We start from the raw sequence: 25,203 nt of genomic DNA, 5'->3' as shown, positions 1-25,203 counted from the left end.
CGACAGAGTCAGAGACAGATAATAATATTAATTATGTTATATAGTAAAGTAAACCACTTTTATTGTATTATTTTTTATCTTTTCCAGGAAAGCATTATTTAGATATGTGAGTTGTCTGCAAAGCAAAAAGATATTAGTGTCAAAGTTCTGCTTGAAATTTCTTTTCAGAAAAAGATAGTTTTCTCAATCCCCCCCCCCCCCCCCCCCCCCCCCAGAGATTGAGATGATCATAAAATATACCCACATTTGGCTGCAGAGTATCTATAAACAGAAAAAAAATAGAAACTAAGAAGCTAGTCTTTCTTTTGGCAGGTTCTCTGTTTCTACAGGCAAAGAACAAAATACACTTTGAATCTTGAAAGAACAGTCATTAAAAGTGGAAGTGATGAGGGTTGTCTTGTGAAAAATGGCTGGAATAGAATGAGTCCAAAGAGCTAGAGATTAAAATATATTTAGTATTCCTTGTCTCTGGAATGAAATAAGCATACGTATATTATGAGATGTAACTGAGGTTAAAATGTTACCTTTGGTCAGCGCTTTTCTGAAAATGAACTAACCTGTTTTAAAAGTATAGGATAGGGAAATAAATGTATTAATAGTATCTTATTAAATCAACGCCATAATCGTTTTAGAATCAACACCAGCAGAATACGGGAAATCACATCCTCAATATTCAGGCAAAAAAAAGTGTTAGTGTAACAACTCTTATCTTCAAAGGTTGACAAACTAGTGAGTCAAGACAATACAGGCCTGTAAAGGAATCAGTATAATGTATTTAATTCAGTCTTCAGTGTTTTAAAATTGAATTATGTTTGCGATGCCTGTTTACTCCTTTTACAGGCATTAGTCAAAATTAGTTAATATCATAAGTCATCCTGAGGTGCTGAATGGACAACTTGTCATACTATTGGGCAATTAAACAGGACAGTCTGTATATAAGGGAATAAAGGCAGTATAACACGTGATAATAGTGCTCCTCTCGCCAATTCTTTTATAAAGAACCCCTCCTTTGAGTTGGTACCAAGCAGCACCCTAATCCATGGAGGGGAAGGAAGAGCAGAGACAGTCTGCATTCCTTCAATGGAGCTTTGTGGACAGCCCCCCCGTCCAAGCCCTGGCAACCCATTCAAGAGTGTCACATGGCACTCCCGCTCCGCACACATCTCACAAAGCGGCCCTGTCACTTGCACCTCATTGACATGCGCTCACAGAGACATTCATTGGGCAATAGGCGCGCTCCTCCACTAGATTCAAAGGGAATGAAGTGCCGGGCTGGGTGGCCAAAGTGTGGCTTCCTGGATACTGCATTCATATTTTTGGAGGAGGAAGTGGTAGCTTCTGAGTGGGTGGGTGGGTGGTTGATGACAGTTGTCAAAGGGAGGGTCAAAACCTTCAACTGTCAGTTCATCTGACGTTAACACCAATAGATGAAAAGCGTGTTAGAGCCACAGTGGAAAGAAAACAATAGCCTAAGACTAGTGAATCTCAAAGTGTTCTACATGTACCACTAGTTGTGGTCCCCCAAATGATAAGGGAAAAAACACTGTCTTACAATATTATACACATATCGAATATTTATGAGTGCAATGGACAGAATATTTTATGAGGTGGAAGATGAAATTAACCATTTAACAATGTGGACTCAAGTTGAATGGAGTATTTCATCTTTCGCCGAATGAAATATTGCTTCCATTGCATGAATGAAAAAACATTCATTGTTTGATTTATATGACACCTGAAAATGGATGGAAACAGTGGCGCCACCAGGGGGTGGCCAGGGGTGGCCACGGCCCCCCCTATAAATTTGTTGGCCACCCCACTGGCCACCCCGCTTATCATCATTAGTAAAATCAGACATTACACAATACACGAAAGTATATCAGTAGCCGTGTCCTTAAGTCTTTCTAATAGTTTTCTCCTGACCTTTTGACTGCAATAATATAATGAAAACCTGAAATTATGGCTTTTAGCTTGGTGTGCCACCCAAAGATTTTAAGTGGCCCCATCTGGCCACCCCTATGAAAAATTTCTGGAGGCGCCACTGGATGGAAACCTATAGCTAGATAGATAGAAAAATCGTGTAGAGTTGGTGCTCGGTGCATAGTCCATCATCATTTGATTATCACATGCACACGGGCACGTTACTTTAAAAAAGTAATTAGGTATAGTTACTCACTACTTCTTCCAAAAAATTAACTGAGTTAGTAACTGAATTACTCTATAGTTACCAGGGAAAGTAACTATTTCCGTTACTTTAAAACAAAGTTGTTGTATGTCAAAGAATTTGAAATTTTCTGAGCAGTATTCGAGTCAGTTGAATAGAGAAGAACAGACAGGTAGTTGTGTTATAGAACCTTGTAATATTTATTGCACATCACCAGCAACAGATTTATCCTACACTTGAAGTGCAACAAAAATAAACAAGTTTGAATTGCTTACCACAGATGTCTACAAAAGCTTTGCCCCGGGACATAAATTACACTTTACATGCACGTTCTTTCCTTTAATTTTGATCAACTTGAAATAGTGTTTATATCTCCACCTCGTAAAGGACAAACTTTCCTCTGAATGCTCTGCCATCATATCCCTCTGCATCTGTTTTGCGTGTGTGTGTTTGCCGCACACGCTGTTCCGGTTTGTGTGTGAAAACACCGGCTCAGAATTTTTTTTTTTCAACAAACTTTATTAACAACAAATACACATATACAAACATAGGCCGAGACAATTCACATATAAACAACCAGCTCTGAAGTACGTGCGCTATGGCTCGAGTGTTTACGTTACAGAATGGGGGATCACGTGAGATTTGACAACAACGCAGCCATATTGAAAGCAGGTCTGGCTTGCGGGACATTAAACTTTAACTTGCCAGTTCGATAAAGAGACAATCTCGTTATTAAGGCGAAGAACAGATATGTGATCAAATTTAAGGATGTGAACAATGTTGACCCTTACGAGCAAGCCGAAGACAAATGGAGTAAAGATGTCGACGGGCTTCCACAATTACGCGAAATGGACATTCTGCTGTATTTATTGTTTAGTGTATGTTACTAAACTCATCAGTGATCCGAAATTACAAATTGCTACAAAGCTACGAACAGTTTTGCTGTGGATGGGTGCAGGACCTGCACATTATGACCGTATCAAACGGTAACTCCATCGTTCTTGCAAAGGTAGGCTATGCGTGTTTACTATTTTCATTGCCATGAACCTGAACGCACACCAAGTCTTGGATGAAAAATAAACAGAGCAGAGTAGACTCACTACGGCTGGTAGTTTCTTCAATTTATTCAAATTAAGTAACGCACCGCTTTTGACCGTCAGTAACGATCATGCTGTCGTACATACATAATGGGGAAAATAACCAATGGCAAAAACCCAATCAGATGAAGAGTTTTTATAGTATTGGACTTTTAAGTTCAATGACTTTCCATTTCAGAACTGTCTGTGCTTTTTTATTTTAATGTTAATGTTCAAACAGTACATATAGTTACAATGGCTTTCAGATATATTTGATAAACTTTCAAAACAAAAGATCTGTCTGATTAATGAATACTTAGGCCGACTGCACTCCAGTTTGTTACCGAAGATCATGTTGGTATAATATTGCCGGTGGAAAACCCTACCCACCGACGTCACAAAATCACGTGCTCGCTGTATGGTTCCGCCCCCTTGTCCGTCATTTTGTGTCTGTATTATCAATGGTCTCAATTGATCGAGCAATTTATAATGCATTTCATGGAAGACCCGGTGCTTTCGGATGCCGTAAACTCACTTGATGCGTTGCATAAAAGGCGTTATGTGGAAAAGCTTCAGTTTATCCATTCGCCAGATCCATATTTGATGCCTAAATCGATGTTTTTCGACCCGCTGTCTCCGCCGTATTTGCCTGACATCTGCTAGCTACCCTGATATGTACAACTATCTTGTCCACACAAAATCAGCCTATTCTCACGAAAGTTTGAAAAACTTTAAGAGCTTGGAGGCTTATAAATACTTCGTTGCTGGTTGGGTGAAACAGGTCCTCGTCCACGAAAATTCGGCAGGAATCTATCTTGTGCTTGGAAAGGTGAGTTACGAAATTTTCAATTCAAAATCTTTTGTTATTGCTAACATCCACTGTCAAGTCTAATGTATTTCATGACGTTTGTCAATGGAGTTAGGGCTTTTAATGTTTATATGGTTTAGGGATAGCACTCTCACTACATACATACGTGTATGTTGTCGGCGATTAGCCTAGCAATGATCTTAATTGTGGTTGTCAGCCCAAAACCCTCTAAATATATATTAAATGCATCTTACCAGATATAAAATGACTACTACATAATCTGTGGTAATCGTTTGGAGCCCAGTTTTCTCGTCGAATTGCAGCAGCCCATCTCGCTCTCTTCTCTCCGGGTCTCTCGGAATCCGGTAGAACTTCAAGTCTCTCCGTCTTCTCCGTCTATCTTCTCTGTTATTGCAACCGACCGCCACACACGCCTTCACCATTTTGATTATTAATGTTAACGAGCAGAAAAACACGTCGTAAATAGGAGGAATGTACGTAGCCGTAAAAGGTAAACATGATGTGTTGACGGACAATTGGGCGGCACCAGTCAGGAGGAAGGAGTTGTGACGTCACGTGGGTAGGGTCTATAGAAACCAGTCACTATTATGGGGATTATTTAAACACCGGCGCTCCGTCCACTTAAAAAAAAAGAAAAAGAAAAACGTGTCTCCTCCCTCCTCTTGGCATCGTTCCCCGCGGCCACGCCGTCATCCAAACGAGCCAGCAGTTTCACTCGCTCAGCTCGCTTCTTGTCTATCGGCCTGAGTGGGAGGAGGACGTGTGGATAGAGCAGAGCGTGTTGGTCGTGGACACTATTTAAGAAAAAAAAGAAAAAAGCTGTGCTGCTCGCCTGCCATTCACCCCACTCGTGGAATTTAGGGAAAGACCCCCTTAGAACGGAGACGACACCGGACAGAGCATCCTTCAAGTCCACTGATTTGGACCCCTTTTACCAACAATCTGCCTCCCAACTCGGACTCAACTGCATACCTCGTTTATTATTTTTTTTTTTTAGTTAGCGTCAATAGCACCACGACAGACTGGCGTGCGTCGGATGAAGTCCACCCCAGCCACAACATCGGGCGACGTCAATCTTAATTAAGTTTTTATTTCAATACGTCAGCGGTCCAGCTCAACTATCAGACTTCGGCGAAAGTGAAAGAGAAGATTTTGGAACGTGCTTGCTTGGTGGGTGAGTGGACGCTCGTCTCGTCTCCGTCCAATTACATAATAATTACTATTTTGCTAGCCAACGTCACTTAGCAACGAGCAGCGATGCTAGCAAGCTGTAAAATAGTAATACGCCTTTCGTAGTAAACGCTTATCTTTATATTTCCATGAATTGCTGGGTGTTTCATTTGAGTGTTATTTTTTACGTAAACTAAAACAGCTATTGCTTTTACGAGGTATTGACCTCGAGGGGCTTACTTAGCTAGTTAGCGAGCCGACGCCCCGGGGGCTCTCACGTTCTTTAGGCAAGATTCTGTCACACTCGGTGGTCAATTAAAAATGCTATCTTACATTGACCGAATCAACCTTGTGTGTAAGATTCCCCCGTGGTCCATTTTCCTGCACAAATGTCAAAGGGCTTTTGTGTCCATTCTTGTCTACGTGATGAAGCCCATTCACATCATCATGTCAAAGTGACCTACACACACACTGGACAAATAAGTAGGTACACCTGCACGTTATGCAGGGTTTCAATACGAGAGATGCATTCACAATTCTTCATTTTCATTGTTACTGGTACATGTTAATCTAGGGCAGTGCTTCTCAATTATTTTCTGTCACGCCCCCCAAGGAAGACGTAAATGTTTCGCGCCCCCCCCAAACTCTCTGCCACCACTGTAAATAGTATCATTTGTCTATAAAATTACTATTATAAATACGCATCTGCCTAACATTGTGTCCTTTTTTTCTAATAAAGAAAAAAAGTCACATAGATCAACTTATAATAAAGTATAACTTTATTAACATTGTTTTGTTTGTAACAGAGAAGACTTGACGTGCAAAATTCACATCCAAACTAAAAAATACACTCAAGGTACATTTTTGACCATTTGATACAGAAAAATAAAATGTAATAAAATCAGTAAATAATAACATATTAAAATTGATTAGAAACATTCTCTCATGAGGACAATATGCCAAAAAATTTGACCGAAAAAACAAAACTGAATAAAAGAGAAAAAAAAAGTGTCCTTGGACTGGACAATTTTTATTTTTGCTGCTCACAGTATTTACCTCCTTTGCAATGGTGTGGAGTTATTTTACAATGAGCATGCTAACAGTGCTCACTGGTTTACTGATATAACATTGACAAAGCAGGATGATTGTTGGCAATATTCGGCACGTTTTCACTGAAAAAATCAAGCGGCTTAACAATGAGATTGGGGTCTAATGTCTTTAAGTGGCGTCTTAATTGATTTGGCTTCTGGCTGTCTGCTATAATTATTTTTAGACACAGCAAACAGTGGTCTTTCATCATCACCCACTGTATTAAAAGTCAAAGCTAAAAGGCAAAAGGCACGAAAAACGCGCATTCACGGTGGCCGAGGTAGAACCGTAGGTGAAGGCGGTCGTCGTGACGATCCCAAGCCGAAAATGGCACTTCTCGGGCGGCGACGTGAGAACCGGACAAGACAGTGGGTCGCTGCGTGAGTGAGTCAGGTCGGAAAACGGCTTTCGAAAACGGCGGCGGCACACTGCTCTTCATATCTGTTGTCTGTGTGCGCTGAGTGCGCTTCCTTAGTTCAAAAATACTGCGCGCACTCTGAAAATGAGAGCGCCACTGCCACCTACTGAGTGGATGAGCAAATACACTTTATTCCAGTACGGCAAAAAACAAAACAAAAAAAAACATGTTCCCCGAGGTCACATGCGCCCCCCCTGGCATCGCGCTGCGCCCCCCCAGGGGGGCGCGCCCCACTATTTGAGAAGTAGTGATCTAGGGGTTAGCGCATCTCACAGACAGTTCTGCTGTTTGGTGTTTGAAAGTTGACGTTCATTTGTGGTGTGAGCATGTTGTCCTTCTACGTTCGAAAAAAAATCTTGACTGGCTTCCAGTCAGGAGAATAGGGTAGTAGGGAGCTCATAATCCGATACGATAATGATTATTTTACAGTATGGCGATACAACAATTATTGATATATGGGTCAGGAAATCAATATACGATAGTTTACTATTCACCTGGCTATTTCAAAATGGGGAAAGAACAATGTTTTTGCACTTTTGCAAACAGTCTGCAATGAACTGAGAATACTACATTGCAACATTTATGTAAATAAATTGAGCAACCCTATATTATTGCAACATTTTTGTGAATAAATGAGTGTCACTCTTAACATCGACACTTTTGTAGTGGAAAATTATGGTAGCGACCTTTCAGGATGCAAAGTATTTCAAAATTTCACCGTATCAATATATTATCACGCCCCTACTAGGTAGTACACTATTTTTGCCAGTATCAGTTTAAAAATGTGTGCGGTAATCTGCATTATTTCCTTGCAGCAATTTATACTGATGTATTCCCCCATATTGTGTCAAAATAGTATTGCATTTTATCTTTGTTCGATCGGGCCTATCCCAGCAGCCATACCGTGGACTGACAAACAACCACTTACACTCACATTCAGACTTAAGGGCATTTCGGTCAAGGGTCTTCAACTAACCTACCATGCATGTTGGACTGGCAAACAACCACTTACACTCACATTCAGACTTAAGGGCATTTCAGTCAAGGGTCTTCAACTAACCTACCATGCATGTTTTTAGAATGTGAAGCTAGGGTACATGTATTAAATCGCAAGGATACAGTTAACATGCTAATTCCACACAAAACCCAGAACATAACGCAAACTTTAACTAATCTACAATATCACATCAATCTATTCCATTACACTTGTCCTCAATAATGTCAAGGGCAAACAGGAGCCTATCCCTCCTGACTTTGGTCGATAGGCATAGAACACCCTGGATTGGTCAGTATTGCTTTTTTTCTGCAAAAGATAAGTAGTAGCCTTAGGCAAACCTAAATGTATCGCAAAATGTACTTTTCTTTTATGCAAAACTTTCAAATTCAATTGCAGTGATCCCTCGTTACTTTGCGGCTTAACTTTCGCCACCTCCTTGGATTCCAGATTTTTTAATCTTGTTATAAGTATTTTGATATAAGAATAAAAGAGTAAAAACGTATTTGTCATACTTGTTTTTTGATGGTGTTATACTTGTATAGCGCCTTTCCACCTTTCAAGGCCCTCAAAGCGCTTTACACTACCCTGCCATCCACCTGCTGGTGACGCAGCACAAGGAACAACGTGGGGTTCAGTATCTTGCTCAAGGACACTTAGACGAGTTCATCAGGGCGGAGAATCAAACCCACAACCTCTGGATTGGGGGACAACTTCTCTTACCACTGAGCCACGCTCCCCATTTGTAAAATGCAACTACACTACATGCCTGAATAGGTGTTCGTGTGCTAGTATTTCTAATGTATTTATTGATGAAATTTGTGGTAGCCCGGTTGGGACAGCATCTTTAAGCTACATGGTTGCCTAACACAGTCAAATACTGGCCCTGGGCCATATAGCACTCTTTGATGCAAAATATACAATTTTCAGTCCGGCTCTTGGTCTGAATTAAACACCATTGTGCAGACATACCTAATGCTGTGTCTAGCAAGTATGTAATGTGTGTTTAGGGCAGACAAATAAATTGTTATTACAAGCCAACCTCAGTACATAAGCCTGATATCAGACCATGCTTCTGCCCCAGTTTGTGTTACCCCCACTTGTTTTTAATCGTGGCAATCAAACACATTTTAACTTTTGTGTGGATGAAAGGTCAGTGTTTTAGCCTGTATTCCTTGTGAAATATGTGGAGGGAGGATGACACAATATTGCATAACCACTGATGGGTGGAACATCGCACATAAGAAATGAATTCAACAATATCTACTTACTATTGCATAATTTTGCACCCTGTGTTCATGGAGATGAATTATAGTACAGTTTCAAGACAGGCACTGTATTGTTTTGTAAAAAAGTTGGCAGCTTGATGAAACTTAGCATGCAGTTGTGGAAATTGATACATTAGGACTGTTTGTGCTTGTCACAAATACACTAATTAAATAATTAAGCTCTTACCTTTGCAGTGATTTAGTCAAAAGGGGTAGTTTTTGAAGGAATCATGTAAGTGCCACATAGTGTGTCAGGTAGGTGCCAATGCTCCTCGGAGCACGCTCCGTTTCTAACAGACTTCTGCAAATGATAGCTCTGGTATGTTGAGGATTGCTGTAAAGGTCTTTAGTGCTGCAGAAAAGTGAGCATATTTTTAAATGATTCATTTTCAAAACATTCATCCATCCATCCATTGTCTATAGCACTTTTTCTAATTAAGATTTTTAACTCATTTCAGTCTAGATTTCGGCCGCACCACGGCACTGAGACTGTGCTTATGAAAGCCTTACCTAAATCATATTCGTCAGAACAACAACGCAGGCACATAATCTGTTCTGGAATTACTGGATCTCAGTCCCGCAACACGGTTGGTCATAACATGCTACTCAGCAGATTGGAACAATGGGTAGGGCGTACCGAAACTGAGCTTCAGTGGGTCAAATCTTATCTACTAAGAAATCCAAAATCATGAGTCTGAATGAACCAAAATCACATGTGGGATTCCTCAAGGGTCCATTCTCAGTCTGCTTCTATTCAATATCTTTATGCTTCCTTTAGCTCAGATTATGGAACAGTAAATTATCTCCTATCACACCTATGTAGATGACACACAATTGTACATTTCAATGTGTTGTCAATGTTTTGGGCCAAGAAAGGAAAGGTCAAAAATCAGCACACACCTTGGCAAAATGTCACTTAAAGCTACAAATCAAGCCAGAAATCATAGCATAATTATTGACCCAGAGCTAAACTTTGACAGCCATCTAAAATTTGTCACAAAATTTGCCTATTACCACCTAAAACTACAGCCAGATTTATGGGACTTTATTCCAAACAAGAAATGGAAAAACTTATCCATGCATTCATTATTTACTAGATTGGACTTTTGTTGTGGTACATTTGCACGTCTTAACAAAAACCACTCAGGAAGCTGCAGTGGTTTGCTGCATGTTCCAAGAAAAAGAACCAAGCAGGGTGAGGCAGCATTTAGTTACTATGCTCCTCACCTCTGGAACAAGTTACTTGAAGGTCTGTAGTGTGCTCACACAGTTAGCTCCTTTAAATCAAGGCTAAAAATGCTATTCTTTGTCATTTTTGGCCAGATCGCCTATACCTAAACTACAGTAACCCTTTGTCCACTGTGATTGGCAGGAAACATATATAAAGTCAAATGGGATAAGCACCAGCATACCCGTGACTCCAGTAAACCTTAGCGTTATAGAAACTGAATGGATGGACCTCAGTTTAGCATCAGTAACCTTAGCTGTAACCATATGTTCTGAATGTGCATTTAACATTTCATGCTGTTCTATATGCAGAGCATTGTATAGCTAACTTTGACTTCACAAGTTGAAATCTACCCATGGAATATATTTTCCCATTATTTATTGGCATCAAATGAAAACAGTTTAACATACATTGTGGTGTTAGTCATATATTTTCATTAGAAATTCATTTGGGACATGAAAATACTGAAAAAATAATAATAATAATAATAAGTGTGAAAACGACAACGAAATTGTCCTGATTTAGGCATGTTTATTTGATTGAACATATGCAGTATTATAGTATAAGTATTGTATATCACAGACCACAAAAATGAGCACAAGTGCTGTTGTTATGCTTGTGCATGTGCATTGCTACTCAGTTGTGTTTCTTTACAAACTGACAAGGCAAATTACTTGTCAGGCATACAATACATACTCTATTACAGTATATATTTTTCAATCTATTGTTATGTAAACATCCCGTTCATTAGAAATAAGAGACTTATCTTTTCTTTTGTCTACTTAAACGCCTGTTTCTGTAATCACACCAGTGGCAGGTTGATATATCATCTCATATTTCTCAATGTTCCAGACTGATATTGACAAAACTAAATGAAACCACAGTTATATTATGTACACGGTGAGGTTGCGGTTAATGCTGACTCCACTGTAGATGAATAATAAGCCTGAGAACTCCCAACATCGTATTGTCATGCAGCTCATGTTTCCCAGCATGCTTTTTTTATTGTTAAGCTAATGCTGAGACACCATGGATTTTAGAGGAATGGCAATTTCACAATGATGACAGGAATGATGCACCATATTGTAGTTTGAAGTTGCAACACTTAGTTGCTAGCCAATGTGGTTTGTCCCAAATTACAAAGATTAGGAATTACAGAAAATTGCATTGCCGAACCTTACACTTGACACATACCTACGAACCTACTACATGAGACAACATATACGGTAAGATGTTGTATATTCAGTTTCACCATACTTTGCAAATAGTTGTATCCTGGGAAGAAAATGCACATGAGTGCTAATCAATACTTTCCCATATAGTGAAATTTGTTTACCTCTATTCTTTGTTAGTTTAGTGTGCAATTTTTTATTTTACTAGTCTAGAGAACTACTACTACTACTAGATTACAAAGTAGGTTTGCTGATCAAGTGGTCAGGTTTGTATTTATTTGATTATTTCTTCTTTGTCAGTAGCATATAAAGCCAGAATTGCCAGAACTGAGACTTAACTTAGAGCAACCATGACCTTGGTTTTATGGCTTGGGAGGGGGTGTAGTCTATAGTGTCCACATTCACAGTTTGCAGTAAAATACCTAACTAATAATTGATGAGGAAAGATAAGTAACATGACTTGTGTTTAGAAGTGATCAGCAGCCATTCCCCCACCCACCAAAAATGAATTAAAAAAAAAAAAAAAAGCAGCTGAGAGACAGCTGTATGTGTCAGTACCTCTTGTTTGTGTCAGCTTGTGTTACTTTCAGAGGCCACACTGGAGTTTGGGTTGTTTTGGGGGGTTGGTTCGAGTATTTAGAAGTTTACTACCTTCTCAGTTCTATTGCCAGCTTCTCCTAATCATCTGGTAGTCCTGCTTTCATTTACATGAACAATATTGTATTTGAGTGTTTGAAGGAACTTTATTTACCTTACCTTTATCAAAAAAAACCCATGAACATATTTAAAGTGATGTCATCTGTTTGTACAACTGAAATGATTTAAACAATGTCACATTACAGCTTCAAAGTGACTCTATTAAGTAAAAAGAAAAAAAAAGAAAGAAAAAAGAAAACCAAAGAAATATTACTGTGTGAAAACCACACAATAGAGCAATTTTAAAATGGCATAAGCTTCTGTCTTCACATTAATATCATATTATAAAATATTCTTAAATCATTATTGCCTCTGTTGGTTGCAACTAGGTAGGGCACTTTGGGCACTCAAATCTCTCTTTATTTCTAAATGATGACTCGATTTTTAAGTAACAAATTAGCCATTGTATTGCCTCCTGCGCTAATTCTCAACATGTCATATAAACAGTGGGACCTGCTGCATATTTCCTTGTTCTGCCTCTGAAGGCCTGGTCTTTGGTCCAGCCCTTAAGCATATTAGGTTTCAGAAAGCTAATGGTTCTCTCAGCTACTTGTGGAAATTTCCACTTCTTGTTGGAGTTACTGCTTCTGAGCACAACACTTTGGGGGTAGGTGGAAACAACAGCAGTAATTGAGAAGATATTTCTCCAATCTATTTTTACAGTTTTGGAAAACTACTAATTCAGAACACATTTCTGTGCAGTGCTGAAATCTATATTTACAATATCCATTTTTTTGACAGACCATTCCTTTCGATAAAAGGCAAAAGCAAAGACAGTGACAAGTGAAATAGAAAAGGTAAAGAAAAAAATTGTCAGATTTTTTCCGTTTGTTTTTCAATGACAAAAAGTAAAAGTCAATGACAAAATTGCCATTTTTTTCCATTTGTTGTTTTCAATGACAAAAAGTAAAAGTCAATGACAAAATATACTTTGATACAGTTATTTATTTATTTATTTATTCATTTTTTCTCTTTATAATTATTTATTTATCTATTCGTTTATTTTTTAATTTTGGCACTCCTGCGATTCCATAGTTCATGATTAGAGTCTTAAGGCGGCATTTAGGAAGTATGTTAAAAGGTGACTGGTGTGTTCATTGTGTTGAGGCCCTAAGTCATCCTGCATAATGAATTGGTAGCACATTGAGTCACACAAGGGGGGTTCTTGAGTTTCATCCTGGCAATACTGTCACGTTTGATTCAATTCCTGTTCAGCAAATAAGTCTTCTTTAGCTATATTCAGGCAGGTAATGGAAACAAATCAAGTTTTCATCACAATAATAGCTTGGCAGAGGTGCCATTATATTAGTTGACACTGTCATAATACTGTAAAGTTTTGGGGTTGTAAAAGGACTGAAGAGCTGTGTGTCTGCACTTGCGCTTTTTTTTTTCTCACATTACTTAAGCTTTCCCCCACAATCATCTGTCCAGTTAAACAGCCCTGCTCTGAACTTGCAGTCCATCCAGGGATTCAACCAGAAAAGACTCCACCTTCCATATGCAGGAGCAGAGTAGATAATAGACATATGGAAGCAATTTACCCAGCTATTCTGGTGATGACTTTTACAGATACAATGTGGCTGCCTAACCCCAGTTTCTGGTTGAGCTCAATTTACATTTTAGATTTTCTCTGAAATGAATATTAAGTTGCATGAATATCAAGCCATTTTAGACTGCCTGTAAAATGCCTCGGCTTTCCACTTGTCTTCCATGCCGTTGTCCTATATTTGTATATATTTACCCAAAAGAAAGGCCAAATTCAAGCCAACATATTTTCTGTTTTAGAGGTAATTTCAGTTTTGAATGATGCGAGATGCTGCATTCTACAATGAGACTGTTGTGTTAATTAAATGCCATGCAAAACAAGTACAGTATGAAAGCTCCATAACACTAAAATATGGGATCTCTGTGGAGTGTATCAACCTGATTTGTTCCATTTGAGAAAACAAGCCCCGGCACACCAACAGGCTGAAGACTGTGCACATGCCCTGGAACGGTTAACTTGGAAATTACAGTTACAATAAATCGGCAATCAATTAATAGACCCTGATACAAAGAAAACAAAAATCGGGCTCTGAGGATAGAAAGCACTCAGAGAGATTTGAACTTTGAAGCCTCAACCTCAAAACTAGGAGAACTACAGGAGAACCACTTCTGTATATGCTGTCCAGTTTCACACTGTTCACACGGAATAGAAATGTTTCCTACTCATCAAATCTTTAAAACAATATTAAATTAGTGTTTGAGCTCTTCCTTTATGTAAATTTGGTCATGTCTTTGCTGACACCAATCCAATCCAATACTTCCACATGCACAAGTACTGCAGACACATCGGTCCATCGCAGCAACTCTCCACAGAGTACAGTCCTCATAGGGCGGCCGCACGCTGCAGTCAATATTGGGACTGAGAAGCCGAAAGTGGTGCTCCAGTGTGTTCTTTTCTTTTCCTATACAGTCAAAAAATGGCACAATAGCAGCATATTTTGTGTTTCTCCACTGTGTTTTATTTAGCAGTTTGTGTCTCAATATGTCCTTAAATTAATTGTTGCAAATAGACGTGTTGATTGCCACTTTTAAGGTATACCATGGTTTGAAAACGTCACGCTTCCAAAACCGCAAAATTTTTCTGTCATACCGTCCCTACGGTATTAGCTATTATTTATGTCCCAAAAATCCAGGAGGAAATCCCTCGCTTGCAGCTGCAAGGCTCAACCCCCCCCCCCCCCCCCCCCCACCGATGTTCTGCCAAAATATCCTACATCGGCGAAACGTCCCACATTAGTCGAATTTGACACCCAAAGTACTACCGTGCGCTCTAAACTTGTTTTGTTTAGATGCATACAGGCAGAACGTACTAAAAAAAATGCCTTACGAAAATACTTAAATGTAGTTATATCAAATAAGGACGGTTTAAATACGCTAAGTGACTAATGTGTTCAACTGTTTCAGAGCTAACACAAAAAACACAATGGTTATAAGTATGAGAGGGTAATACATGCAAAAAGTATTTTTGAGGCAACGAAAAGGTTCTAAAAAACTAAAAAAAAAACAAAAATAGTGAATACTCGCCGCTTTTAACCGATGTGCGCATGCGTGCGGATGCTAACTACATTTCGCCACGTAGTAAGGAATGGCCAAACACTAGTTGTTGCTGAGTGTCAGTGAGTCAGCTGTGCTACACGATGGATGGAGGAAGTGAAACTTCTGAACTTTTTCCCCCATCGGAGAAAAAGAAATCGCTGGTATGAGAATACTTCGGCTGCGGCTTAGAGGAGGAGGGCCAACCGACGTGTAAAACATGTTTGCGGAGGGTGGTTGCCGAGGAGGCAATACCTCCAATATGATTTCGCATTTATACAAAATTAAAGGTTAGTAAACACTATCATGAACGTTTCCCACCAGTTAGGAGAGTTAACTCCAGTTTTTTTGTGTGTGTCTATCGGTGGTAAAACATGGTGTTTTTTCTCTCTGGCAACTGTTTGTGTTGCTAAAGAGAGTGTGTGTTATAATGTAAACATGATACGAGCCATACACACGTGCGTTTTATGGAAACTGATGTTTATTTATTTGAGCTATGACTGTGGGTTCACCTAAAGGACTGCATTTGTCTTAATTTTATTTAGAATATTTCAGTTATTATGTGTTCTTTATTTTTACTTTACATTATAGTTATGTTCCAATTTGCTAATATGTTTTGAAAAATAAAAATCCTGTTAAATGGAAAAAAGTTTTTTTTTCTTTTCTTTTTTTTTTTTTCTTTTAACCCTGATATCTCAAAGTAACACATTTTACAGCAACAATTGCAATACGGTGGTACCATGAAAGCGTGATATTTTTGCTTAAGGTTATTATACTGTCAAAATGTCATACCGGCACATGCCTAGTTGCAAACAATAATTGAGTGCCATTCGGCCCTTAAATTAAATAAGCATGAGTCACAAACAATAAGTCTCCACTGCGCTTTACCGGTAAATTCCTAACATATAGCACTCAGCTTTCGGCTACTGCCCTAATAATTCTGCAGTTAATCAATCAGCCTGGATAGTGGATACAAAAATTGTTTTAAAGTGGGCTTCGAAATTTCATACTAAGTTTCAAGATGACTGGTTTACGAATGAAAGTGGAGTATGACTTTAAAGTTAGTGTCCACAAGAACAACAACATGAGTGGCGACTTGAAGGGCTTCAGCATTTCAAAATAGAAACCCCGCAGAAAGAGATTTGAACCCTCAACATGACAAGTGAACAACTTCCATCTATCCTGCCCAGTTTTACACTTTTTTCACCCAAAAAAAGCTTTCCTACAACACTAGCGCCACATTTACACGACAACAATCTTACGCAAAAATGCAAACGTTGCGTTTTGCCATTATTTTAACTCCGCGTTTATACAACCATTACGTATGGGAAAAACTGCATGCACACAAAAGTGCAAATGTGCATGAAACCTCAATTTTTGTGCCTTTTTGAACAAAGGAAAAATAACATTGCTTCGAGTGGGCGGGCATATATTTTTCCGGGCTGAGGGTGCATGGTGGGGTCAAAGTGCATCAGTCTCTGTCGCCCTGTAAATCTGCACTGCCCCCTTGGGCCTGGCATGAATACTACATCGTTTTCATGCGGAATTGCGACATTGTTCAAATGGAGACGCAAATGCAAATTTGACATTTTTCATATTCTCGGAGAGTCACCATGTAAACAGCCCCTAAATCAGGATGATGTGATGTAGTCAGAGATAGTTGCCTTGAGCAAAGTTTGAAACCACTGTAAGGATAAAGTTTTACCCTCATAAATGCAAAGGCAATGTCAAGCATAGCAGCAAAGATTTATTACCACTTTTTGAAGTATGATCACTGACCTAGTGACCCATAAATGTTATAATAGCACGTGCAATGTATTGACCTTACTTGTTTTATTTTCGTTAACTTGTAAATTATAATCTACCGTAAGATTCTCAAGAACGCCCATATATTATTCAAGGCACACACACAACATTTTGCAGCAGGCTCATGTCACTCATGTTGCTGTTTTGGTTGTTCTGTAGCCACAGAGCAATATACAAATGAAATAGGTGACTATTGATGTAGTAAGAGAGAGTTTAGAATTCAGAAGTGCAGAAGGAAGCTTGACCAACTCTTGTGGTTGTTTGTATAAATGTACATTATATATAATCTGTTCTTTCTAAATCTGGCAAATGCTAGGCAAACAAAGACACACAGGTCCTTTGAAAAGTCCTCTTCCTTCTCTTTACTCTGTTTTTTCTAACTGAATGTTAAGCGTAAAGTCAACGGACAGAAAAATGTATTTTACAACAGTGGACCACATCATTGTAATAATGTCGTTAGTCATCTTTCAAGGTTTTCAAGGTCTACTTGTTGGTTTTCAGTGAATTTTATAACATAACAGTTTACACTCAATTTTGACGATGCATTATTGTTGTTTACTGCTGATCAGAGTGAACTAGTTTTCCAGGCATGGCTTAGATATTTTATGGAGAATTCAGGTCCAGGTAATTTGACCACAGTCACAGTGGTGCATTTTTAAAATGTCACGTGCCTCACTGTGTTTAATCCCTGTCCAATTCCTCCATGGTACTGCTTGAAGGATATGTACAAATGTTGTGAAAGATAATGTCTGTACCCCCTGTTCTCTTGTGCAAACTATTTTTTTTTCATGACTTTCCATGAGTATGCCTGTCACAAGTGAGTAGTTTAATGGTGAACTAAAGACCAATTATTATGTTGAATAGTCCATAGACTTCAAAATATTTTATGAACTCTATGAATAGTCAAATAATCAGCTCAAATACAAATCACAGCTTATTGCGCTAGCAAGCAGCTGATCTTATTCAGTGGTCTCCAAAGGTTTCTGCGTCTGCAGTTTTTCATGCAATTATATACTGTAGTTGTCATTAGCTCCTATCTTAAAGTTTTTTAGGCATGTGAAAACTAAAATAAAGACAATTAAAATAATCGTACATTGAACATTGTAGCTTTTACCAGCATTCCTGACATGTTAATCAATGATGGTGCACATTAAATAGAAGGCGATACTTGGGGCTTAACATTTTTAGCTGTGTTTTAACACCCAAAACCTATGCACTATGATTAATGAGGTGAAAGAGAAAGTATTTGATTAGATATGGACCAGAGGCATTTTGTGCAAAATTTCACCAGAGATCACGTTCATCCAAATCTGACAGCCAAAATCGTGATCACAATTAAAATATGCTTTATTGAGCAGCCCTAATACATATTTGACACGAATGATCCTAAGATTACATTGCTACTACACCAAATAGAAATATGTCAAACTCACATTATAATGTGAGAAATTCCAAATTTTGTTGTGATAAATTTAAAGTTTCAATTTAGCATTCGTCAAAACAAAACGTCACAATTCCTCATGGCTCAAGTCTGACTCAGCTTTATGTCGTGAGTAAATTTTTTAGTAATCACACTACTCTTTTAAAAGAAAAAATAATAAACCGAAGTGTTTACTAGGATTTAAGAATAGCCAAGAAGTTTGGAAAAGAGATAGGATGGGCATGGAACCACTGGTCTTTTAACAAGCATCGCAGATTTTAAAAAATGATGCTGGCAGCTCCGTGGTTAGACGTGTGATGAAGTCATCAATAAGACTGACGCAAATGGGCGGTTACGGTAGTACAAATCTATACCTTTGGCAAAAAAATTATACCTTTTCCTGAGTATGACATTATTAATGTGCACCCCTTGTCAAAACTAGCTCACATTTCATGACACAGAACCTCTGTGTGCCATGATGTTTGCAAACAGGGTGGGTTTACAATTACTTCCCCAAGAAAGAGTGAACATTATTAATTCTTGGGCTGTGGTTAACTTTCCTCAGGAGATGAGGATACGTCCAGTCATGTCCCTGTCCTAGATTGTGGCACTTGAGGGCAACCACCTTTGTTGTATTTCAGGCTTTATAAAGTGGCATACTTAGCAATGTGGGGAAACCAAGCATAATTTTAAATCCTATTAAGATAGTCTAGCTTGGATGCCATTCATTTATTATTTATGTCATTCTTTATTATTCTATTCATTTGTTGCAGCTCCCACTTCTGTTGACATGTGCGGTTAAGTTGTTGTCATATAACCACAGCAGGACAGTCTTTTTCTTTGTAGGGACTTTCAGTAGTCAGTATTGGAAAAACTAATGTCACTGTTTACTACTTTACAGTTTAAACACCCTGAAATGATAATAAAAGATTTTTCTGTCATACTGAAACTAAAACCCACTTCAATGACCTTAAAGATCCGCTTACTGATTTCACTTTTTGATTGTTTCACTTTTAGTTTGTTGGTATGCAATGCATGCACACTATGCATTGTTATCTAGCATGTCTGATTTTTGTTTCTGTCATTTTCCAGAACACCCATGACCACCAGGTTTTCACAGTAGTTTCATGATGCCTAATATAGGGTTCCAGAACCTTCCCCTTAATATCTACATTGTTGTGTTTGGAACTGCCGTCTTTGTCTTCATCCTCAGCCTCCTCTTCTGCTGTTATTTAATAAGGTAAGCAGTAGCTATTACACATTTTTTTATTGATTAGCTGAACTAGACATTGTGTACTGTATGCCCCCTGGCCTCATTCCTTTACACTGTGGAATAAAAAAGAACTCTACGTTTATTTTTGGGGAAGCAAATATTGCAAAACGGTCAGCCTGAGCAACCGTAAGGCCAGCTACCTCCACAGATATTGCAACATGTAACTCAAGACTTAGTTTTTTTTATCCAGGTTTCATGAGCCTTTAAAGTGACATAGAAGTTACACTAAGTATGCAGTCCAACCTTTTACGTACCAAATTTATATGAATTCCAAAATTATAACTTTTAAGTTTTTCAGGCTCACGGAGCACTAGATCAAGGACAATATTTGGCAAAGGTAATTTATGTGCTTTGTAATTACTACATGAATCATGTGTTAGCTCTATGATGGCATTCATTTGTTCATTTCCCCCCAAAAATGGGATTGGTTGTAGTTTGACCTTGTAGAGGCAAATTATTTCAACAGCACAGTTTGGAGGTGTTCTTTATAAATAGTAATGAGATTTAAACAAGATTTACAAGTAATATATGTATAGCTATCAGAATGTACTGTTCACATCATAATAATCTTGGTACTTTGCATTAAATAAATCTAATCTTAATTCATTTTTAATATTTGTTTTAAATACTTTTCCAACACATTACATATACTGTGCTTGATGTAACCTGAGAATGAACAAAGTACCGTTGTATGTCTAGACCTCAAAGGTTTTAATAGAACACACTGGACGCTTCTTGTTTGATGGAGACAGTTTCCCCTTTAAAATAGGACTTTCTCATGATATACAAGAGCACAGGAACTCTTGCCTGGAACTCCCAGCGATAGAGTCTGGCGACTGTTCCGTAGATCAAATGTCCAGGGCAGAGCAAGCCACAGCAAACAAACAGCAGAGTGGACTAATCAGCGACGGGCGGACGTGACGTTGGTAAAGCGACAAGAAACACTCGCGCGTCGAAATAAACATACGAGGAGAGCGGAGAATGGAGAAGTTTATTCAACATAGCTAGTGCGAGACCGACTGTTGGTTTTAGCGACTCGATGTGTTTTTCATCATTTAAAACTGAATTTACCGAGGACTGGAACATATTCCCGGCTCTCCCGTTCTCCATCTGTGTTGTTGTGGAGACGACTTCTGACGCGCAAGAGTGACGTTGCTCGTTAAGAACACGTCACGCATATAAACAAATGTGATTGCACAGATGATTTCGTCCAGGCTCGAGAGGCCAATAAGGAGCTGGGTCCCAGACTCTTCTCACTGTGTATGAAAAGTACTGGGAGAACAGTCTGGCCTTGCCAGGCAACAGGACCTCAGGAATTACGGTAACCGTTTTTCGCAGGGAGTAAACAATGTATTCCTGTGAATACTATTATATCGTCTATATCAATGATTCCTAACACCTGGGCCGGGGACCGGTATCGGTCCATGGTGCGTTTGCTACCGGGCCGCAGAGAAATAATAAAAAATTTATTAACGACAGCAATCTTACCTGTGCCTCTTGACACATCAATATGCCTGTCTACTCTATTGATTAACCCAAGTACAGATTGGTGTATGTCGCCATCTAGTGGTTGGCCGCTATTTCTGGGGTGTTTGCACACCTATAGCAGCCCCCTGTCAGTCAATGTAAACAGTAACGTCAGCTGTTGCTGACTGTGTGCTGGGGGCGGTGACTTCTTCAGACAGCTTTTTTACGCGGAAAAGGCCACCTGCTGAGCCAAAAGAGGAGCCTACAACCAAGTCCATCCTGCATAATATATGGCTAAAAGCTAGCAAACGAGGCAACAAAAGCAAACGCGCCGAGAGCATTTCACCTCGTGGCGAACCATCTTGCTAAAGCTAAGAAACCTTTGAAGCGGTACCATGGTTAAGCCAAAATTAAATACAGGAATTAGTACAAAGGAGTGGCTCAAAGTCCACCTACAATTGTGATTAACACACCAGATGTAAATGCCAATATACTGTGTAAACAGTATATATATATGGCCTTTTTTTATCAATAGTTTTTGTTGTGGGAAAAAAAAATTAACTAACCAAATGGAACTCTACTGCTTGGTCAAAATAGACCTTGAACACATTATAGGAATACATATTTAGGAATATTGCCCTCAACCATGTCCTTGACCCTCTGGAGTCTCTGCATCTTTACCTGCTGACCCTTTTTTTTTTTAATTAAAAAATGTCAGTTTCTCTCCAAGACTGTGCTGCTTGTTTTACAGATCCCTCTCACTCTGCTGCGAGAGGTTAAGATTACTTGTAATGGAGGTAAATCTTACAAACCTACGAATTTCTTTGAACTCTCGCTCATTCTTCCCCATGTCCTCCTTGTCTGTTGTTACTCTCATAGCCTAGATGTGCTCTGTCTGTTCTCGTCTCACTCAGATATATTTATTTGGTAATGTTAATATAGATCTAAACCGAGAGTTTCGAGCAAAACTGTAGGTTCTGCCCCTTTGCTTGCATTAATTAGGATTTTTTTTTTTTGCTGATTGTATATGTAAAAAACAGAATTCTGCTTGCAATGCATTTTCTGAGCACAAAGTGAACATTAGTTAGATTTTTACTTAACCTGTAACTGGTTAATCCAGTGCCAGCTATTCAGTGATGAGTCTCATGACCGAAAATGCAGTCATGTAAGGCAATGCCAACACAAACAACCTCCTCAACTGACCTCTCATGGTTGTGAGATCTCGCACAAAATGTAGCACCACTGTGATTGGCTCGATTGTCATGAAGCAAGTATTTGATTAAGAACAAGCATTCAATTAGTTTTTTTTTCTGTTCTTTTTTCCAGGGTTTTTGTTTAAACTATGTAGTGATGATGTTGAGAATGTGGCGGTAACTCACTAATCAAAAAGATCTTTTGTCTTTATGTCTCCCCAGGTTACGGCACCAGGCGCACAAAGAGCTATATGCATACAAACAAGTAAGCATTGAGGTCACTTGCAAACAGCACACTGTGCTAATGTATGAAGAATTTAAAAAAAAGGTGCTAGGTCAAGCCCAAACATCCACCAGGGTTGAACTGGTATTGGAATTAAAAAAATGTGTAGCGAGAGGTTCAGCAATAATCAGAATGTGCTTTGACAAGATCGTGGGATTTGATGGCAATGAATGGCGCAAACTTTTAATTCTGGCCTCCAAAGCAGATTGATTCGATCGCGGGGCTTGCTCCGCAACCATATAAATGGAACGCTCCCGCTCTGATGATGTCAGCACTCGCACACGTCACTATGGGCATGCGCCGTCGCTGTTACTAAACATTCAAAACAGTAAAAATGGCGGAACCTCGGGTTTAGTTTATTGTTTTTATGATTTTAATTTAAATATATTTAATGTTTGCATTTTCGTGCCTTTTGGAGCAACAGAAAAAAACCGGGGACACTATAGCTTCGAGTGGGTGGGTATGTTGTCTTCTGGGCTGAGGAGGTTGTTGTTAAAGTGGATCATTGGCCGTCGCCTTGTAAAACTGCACTGCACCCTCCAGCCTGGGGAACTGCGGAATTGCGACATCGTTAGAGTGGAGACAGAACCAAGACGGAACCATGTAAATGCAAACATGAAATGTGTCATATTCTCACAGCGTCACCATGTAAACGGCCCATTGGCTTATCTCCATGTACTTTTGGATTGAATGTATCTGTGAAAAATTGCCTGTTGGCTCAGGATAGCACACTCGAATAACTGTCAAACCTTGTCTACTTTCTTTTACACTGAAAGAAATTACTTCTGTCTCTAACGCTAGAGCTGATATAAATAGGGTTGCGAACTCCATGAAAAAAAATAAGGAACACCTGATTGGTAGAGCCAGCCGGCCCAATAACCGTCACCCTTTTATCATTTCTTGGCTCTTCATGGCAAGCCACAGACCTCCTCGACCAATGAGATGAGCGAGATTGTCATTGTTCTGTCAGCTCATTAGTCAGAAAGCAGGAGAGGCGGGGGAATGCGCTCCCCTACATATTCTAGAATGGCACCATACCACTTGTTCGTTCTACAATGAAACACTATTTTGGAATTTACATGATAATACGGGACAAAGCATGTCCCTTGTAAGCTTAATACGGGATGCGTACCTTTGTTTCTGAATACCGGACCATTCCGTTTTTCATGGGACGGTTGGCAAACCTAGATGTCAATAATAATCAAAAATATAATTATGTTATGAAGCAGAAATGACTACGTGAGCTTGCACCTTACATCATTTCAACAAGCTGTGTTTATTAGGCGTAACCAACTAAGTCAACATAAACACCTAAAACGGCATGATATGCCTTTTATTATTTTTTTTCTGTATTAATTAGAAGCCACTGTTTTGGATTGTGGTAAACAAACTCTACCATTAATAATCTTTGGTGGGTGGTTCAATTTGTGATGAAATGACAAATTTCCCAATGTGTAGTTTTATACTGAATTACAGTCTCCTGTCCTGTTCGACTCTCAAAGTTTTGAGGGACTTTTTAATTCTAATCTGTGGATTATCCTGGTAACACCCACACAGAGATCAAAACAACACCTACTTGGATGAAGTGAAGTTTACCTTGATTCGGAGCAATCATTTACTTTTTTTTTTTTTTTTTTTTGCCAACAATTGATGCTGTAATACATCTAATTTGTATACTTTTGGCAAAATCTTACAATGACTAATGTTTCTTTTGCTTGAATATTCTTTTCAGGTCATTCAGAAAGAAAAGGTGAAAGAGTTAAATTTGCATGAGGTGAGTTCTTCCTTTCTTGTGCATGTTTGTACATTTGAACACACAATTATACGTTTTTCTTGAACAGCCTTTCACGATGCACTTATTAAAGATGTGACATGCTATCTTGTTTGTATGATTAAGGATGAATGGATAAGATGAACAAATACATTTGTTCATAATGTTATATAGATTCCACAAAATTGCAATGTAATTGCTACATGTAAAGGCCTAATATTGACCTTACACAAGCAAAACAAGGCTGAAATACATCTTTTTGCCCTTAGCAATGTTGCTAATATGAATTATAGCAGACAAATGCTCTGCTATGACATTTTTTTTAAAATCAATGCATATCAAACTAGTACATCTTTTCATCAGTGGTCTCCTGAGCATAATTGCCAAACCATGATTTACACTTGTTGCGGTCAGCGAATGCGGAAAACAAGGTTGGACCCCAAAGCGAAAAACAATAAGGGAAACGTTTAAAGGTTCATTAAATACAAGAAAAACACACGATTGCGAAAAGGAGGGAAAACAAAAAGGGTCTGTGACAGCAGGTCAAGCGGGATCACTAAGGGGGCGTTTACATGGTGACGCTGCGACACGAAGATGCAACAATTATGTTGCAGATTAACCTCGTCTTTACATGGTGACAGCGAAAATGGAAGACGAACACTCGGAATTGCAACATTGTTCGAATGGAGACGGAACCATGTAAATGCAAACATGAAATGTGTTGTATTCTCGGAGCGACATTATGTACACGGCCCCTAAAACTAACCCAAGGTAAACCATGATGGTAGGCAGTTAAGAAGGTAACAAT

The 25,203-nt window shown here is 38.9% G+C and overlaps 1 protein-coding gene across 3 annotated transcripts in view; it reads left to right on the top strand.

Annotated features, from left to right (window-relative positions):
* The first annotated feature begins 4,681 nt into the window (after positions 1 to 4,681).
* The window catches only part of rnf24 (ring finger protein 24), a 29,556-nt gene continuing 9,034 nt past the window's right edge, over positions 4,682 to 25,203 (top strand). Inside the window, exons 1-4 of one of the 3 annotated variants that reach the window (XM_057843771.1) lie at positions 4,682 to 5,239; positions 19,501 to 19,648; positions 22,564 to 22,606; positions 24,357 to 24,398. In XM_057843771.1, coding sequence (XP_057699754.1) covers positions 19,536 to 19,648; positions 22,564 to 22,606; positions 24,357 to 24,398 — 198 coding nt within the window. In that variant the 5' untranslated portion in view covers positions 4,682 to 5,239; positions 19,501 to 19,535. Of the gene's footprint in view, positions 5,244 to 5,265; positions 11,463 to 19,500; positions 19,649 to 22,563; positions 22,607 to 24,356; positions 24,399 to 25,203 lie in introns of those variants that run through there. The other 2 variants (XM_057843770.1, XM_057843772.1) reach the window with 2 other exon arrangements.

The sequence above is a fragment of the Corythoichthys intestinalis genome, chromosome 8, assembly GCF_030265065.1.
Source record: "Corythoichthys intestinalis isolate RoL2023-P3 chromosome 8, ASM3026506v1, whole genome shotgun sequence".
Lineage (NCBI taxonomy): Eukaryota > Metazoa > Chordata > Actinopteri > Syngnathiformes > Syngnathidae > Corythoichthys > Corythoichthys intestinalis.
The sequence above is the reverse complement of the archived record's forward strand: the minus strand, read 5'-3'. Positions and strand labels throughout refer to the sequence as shown.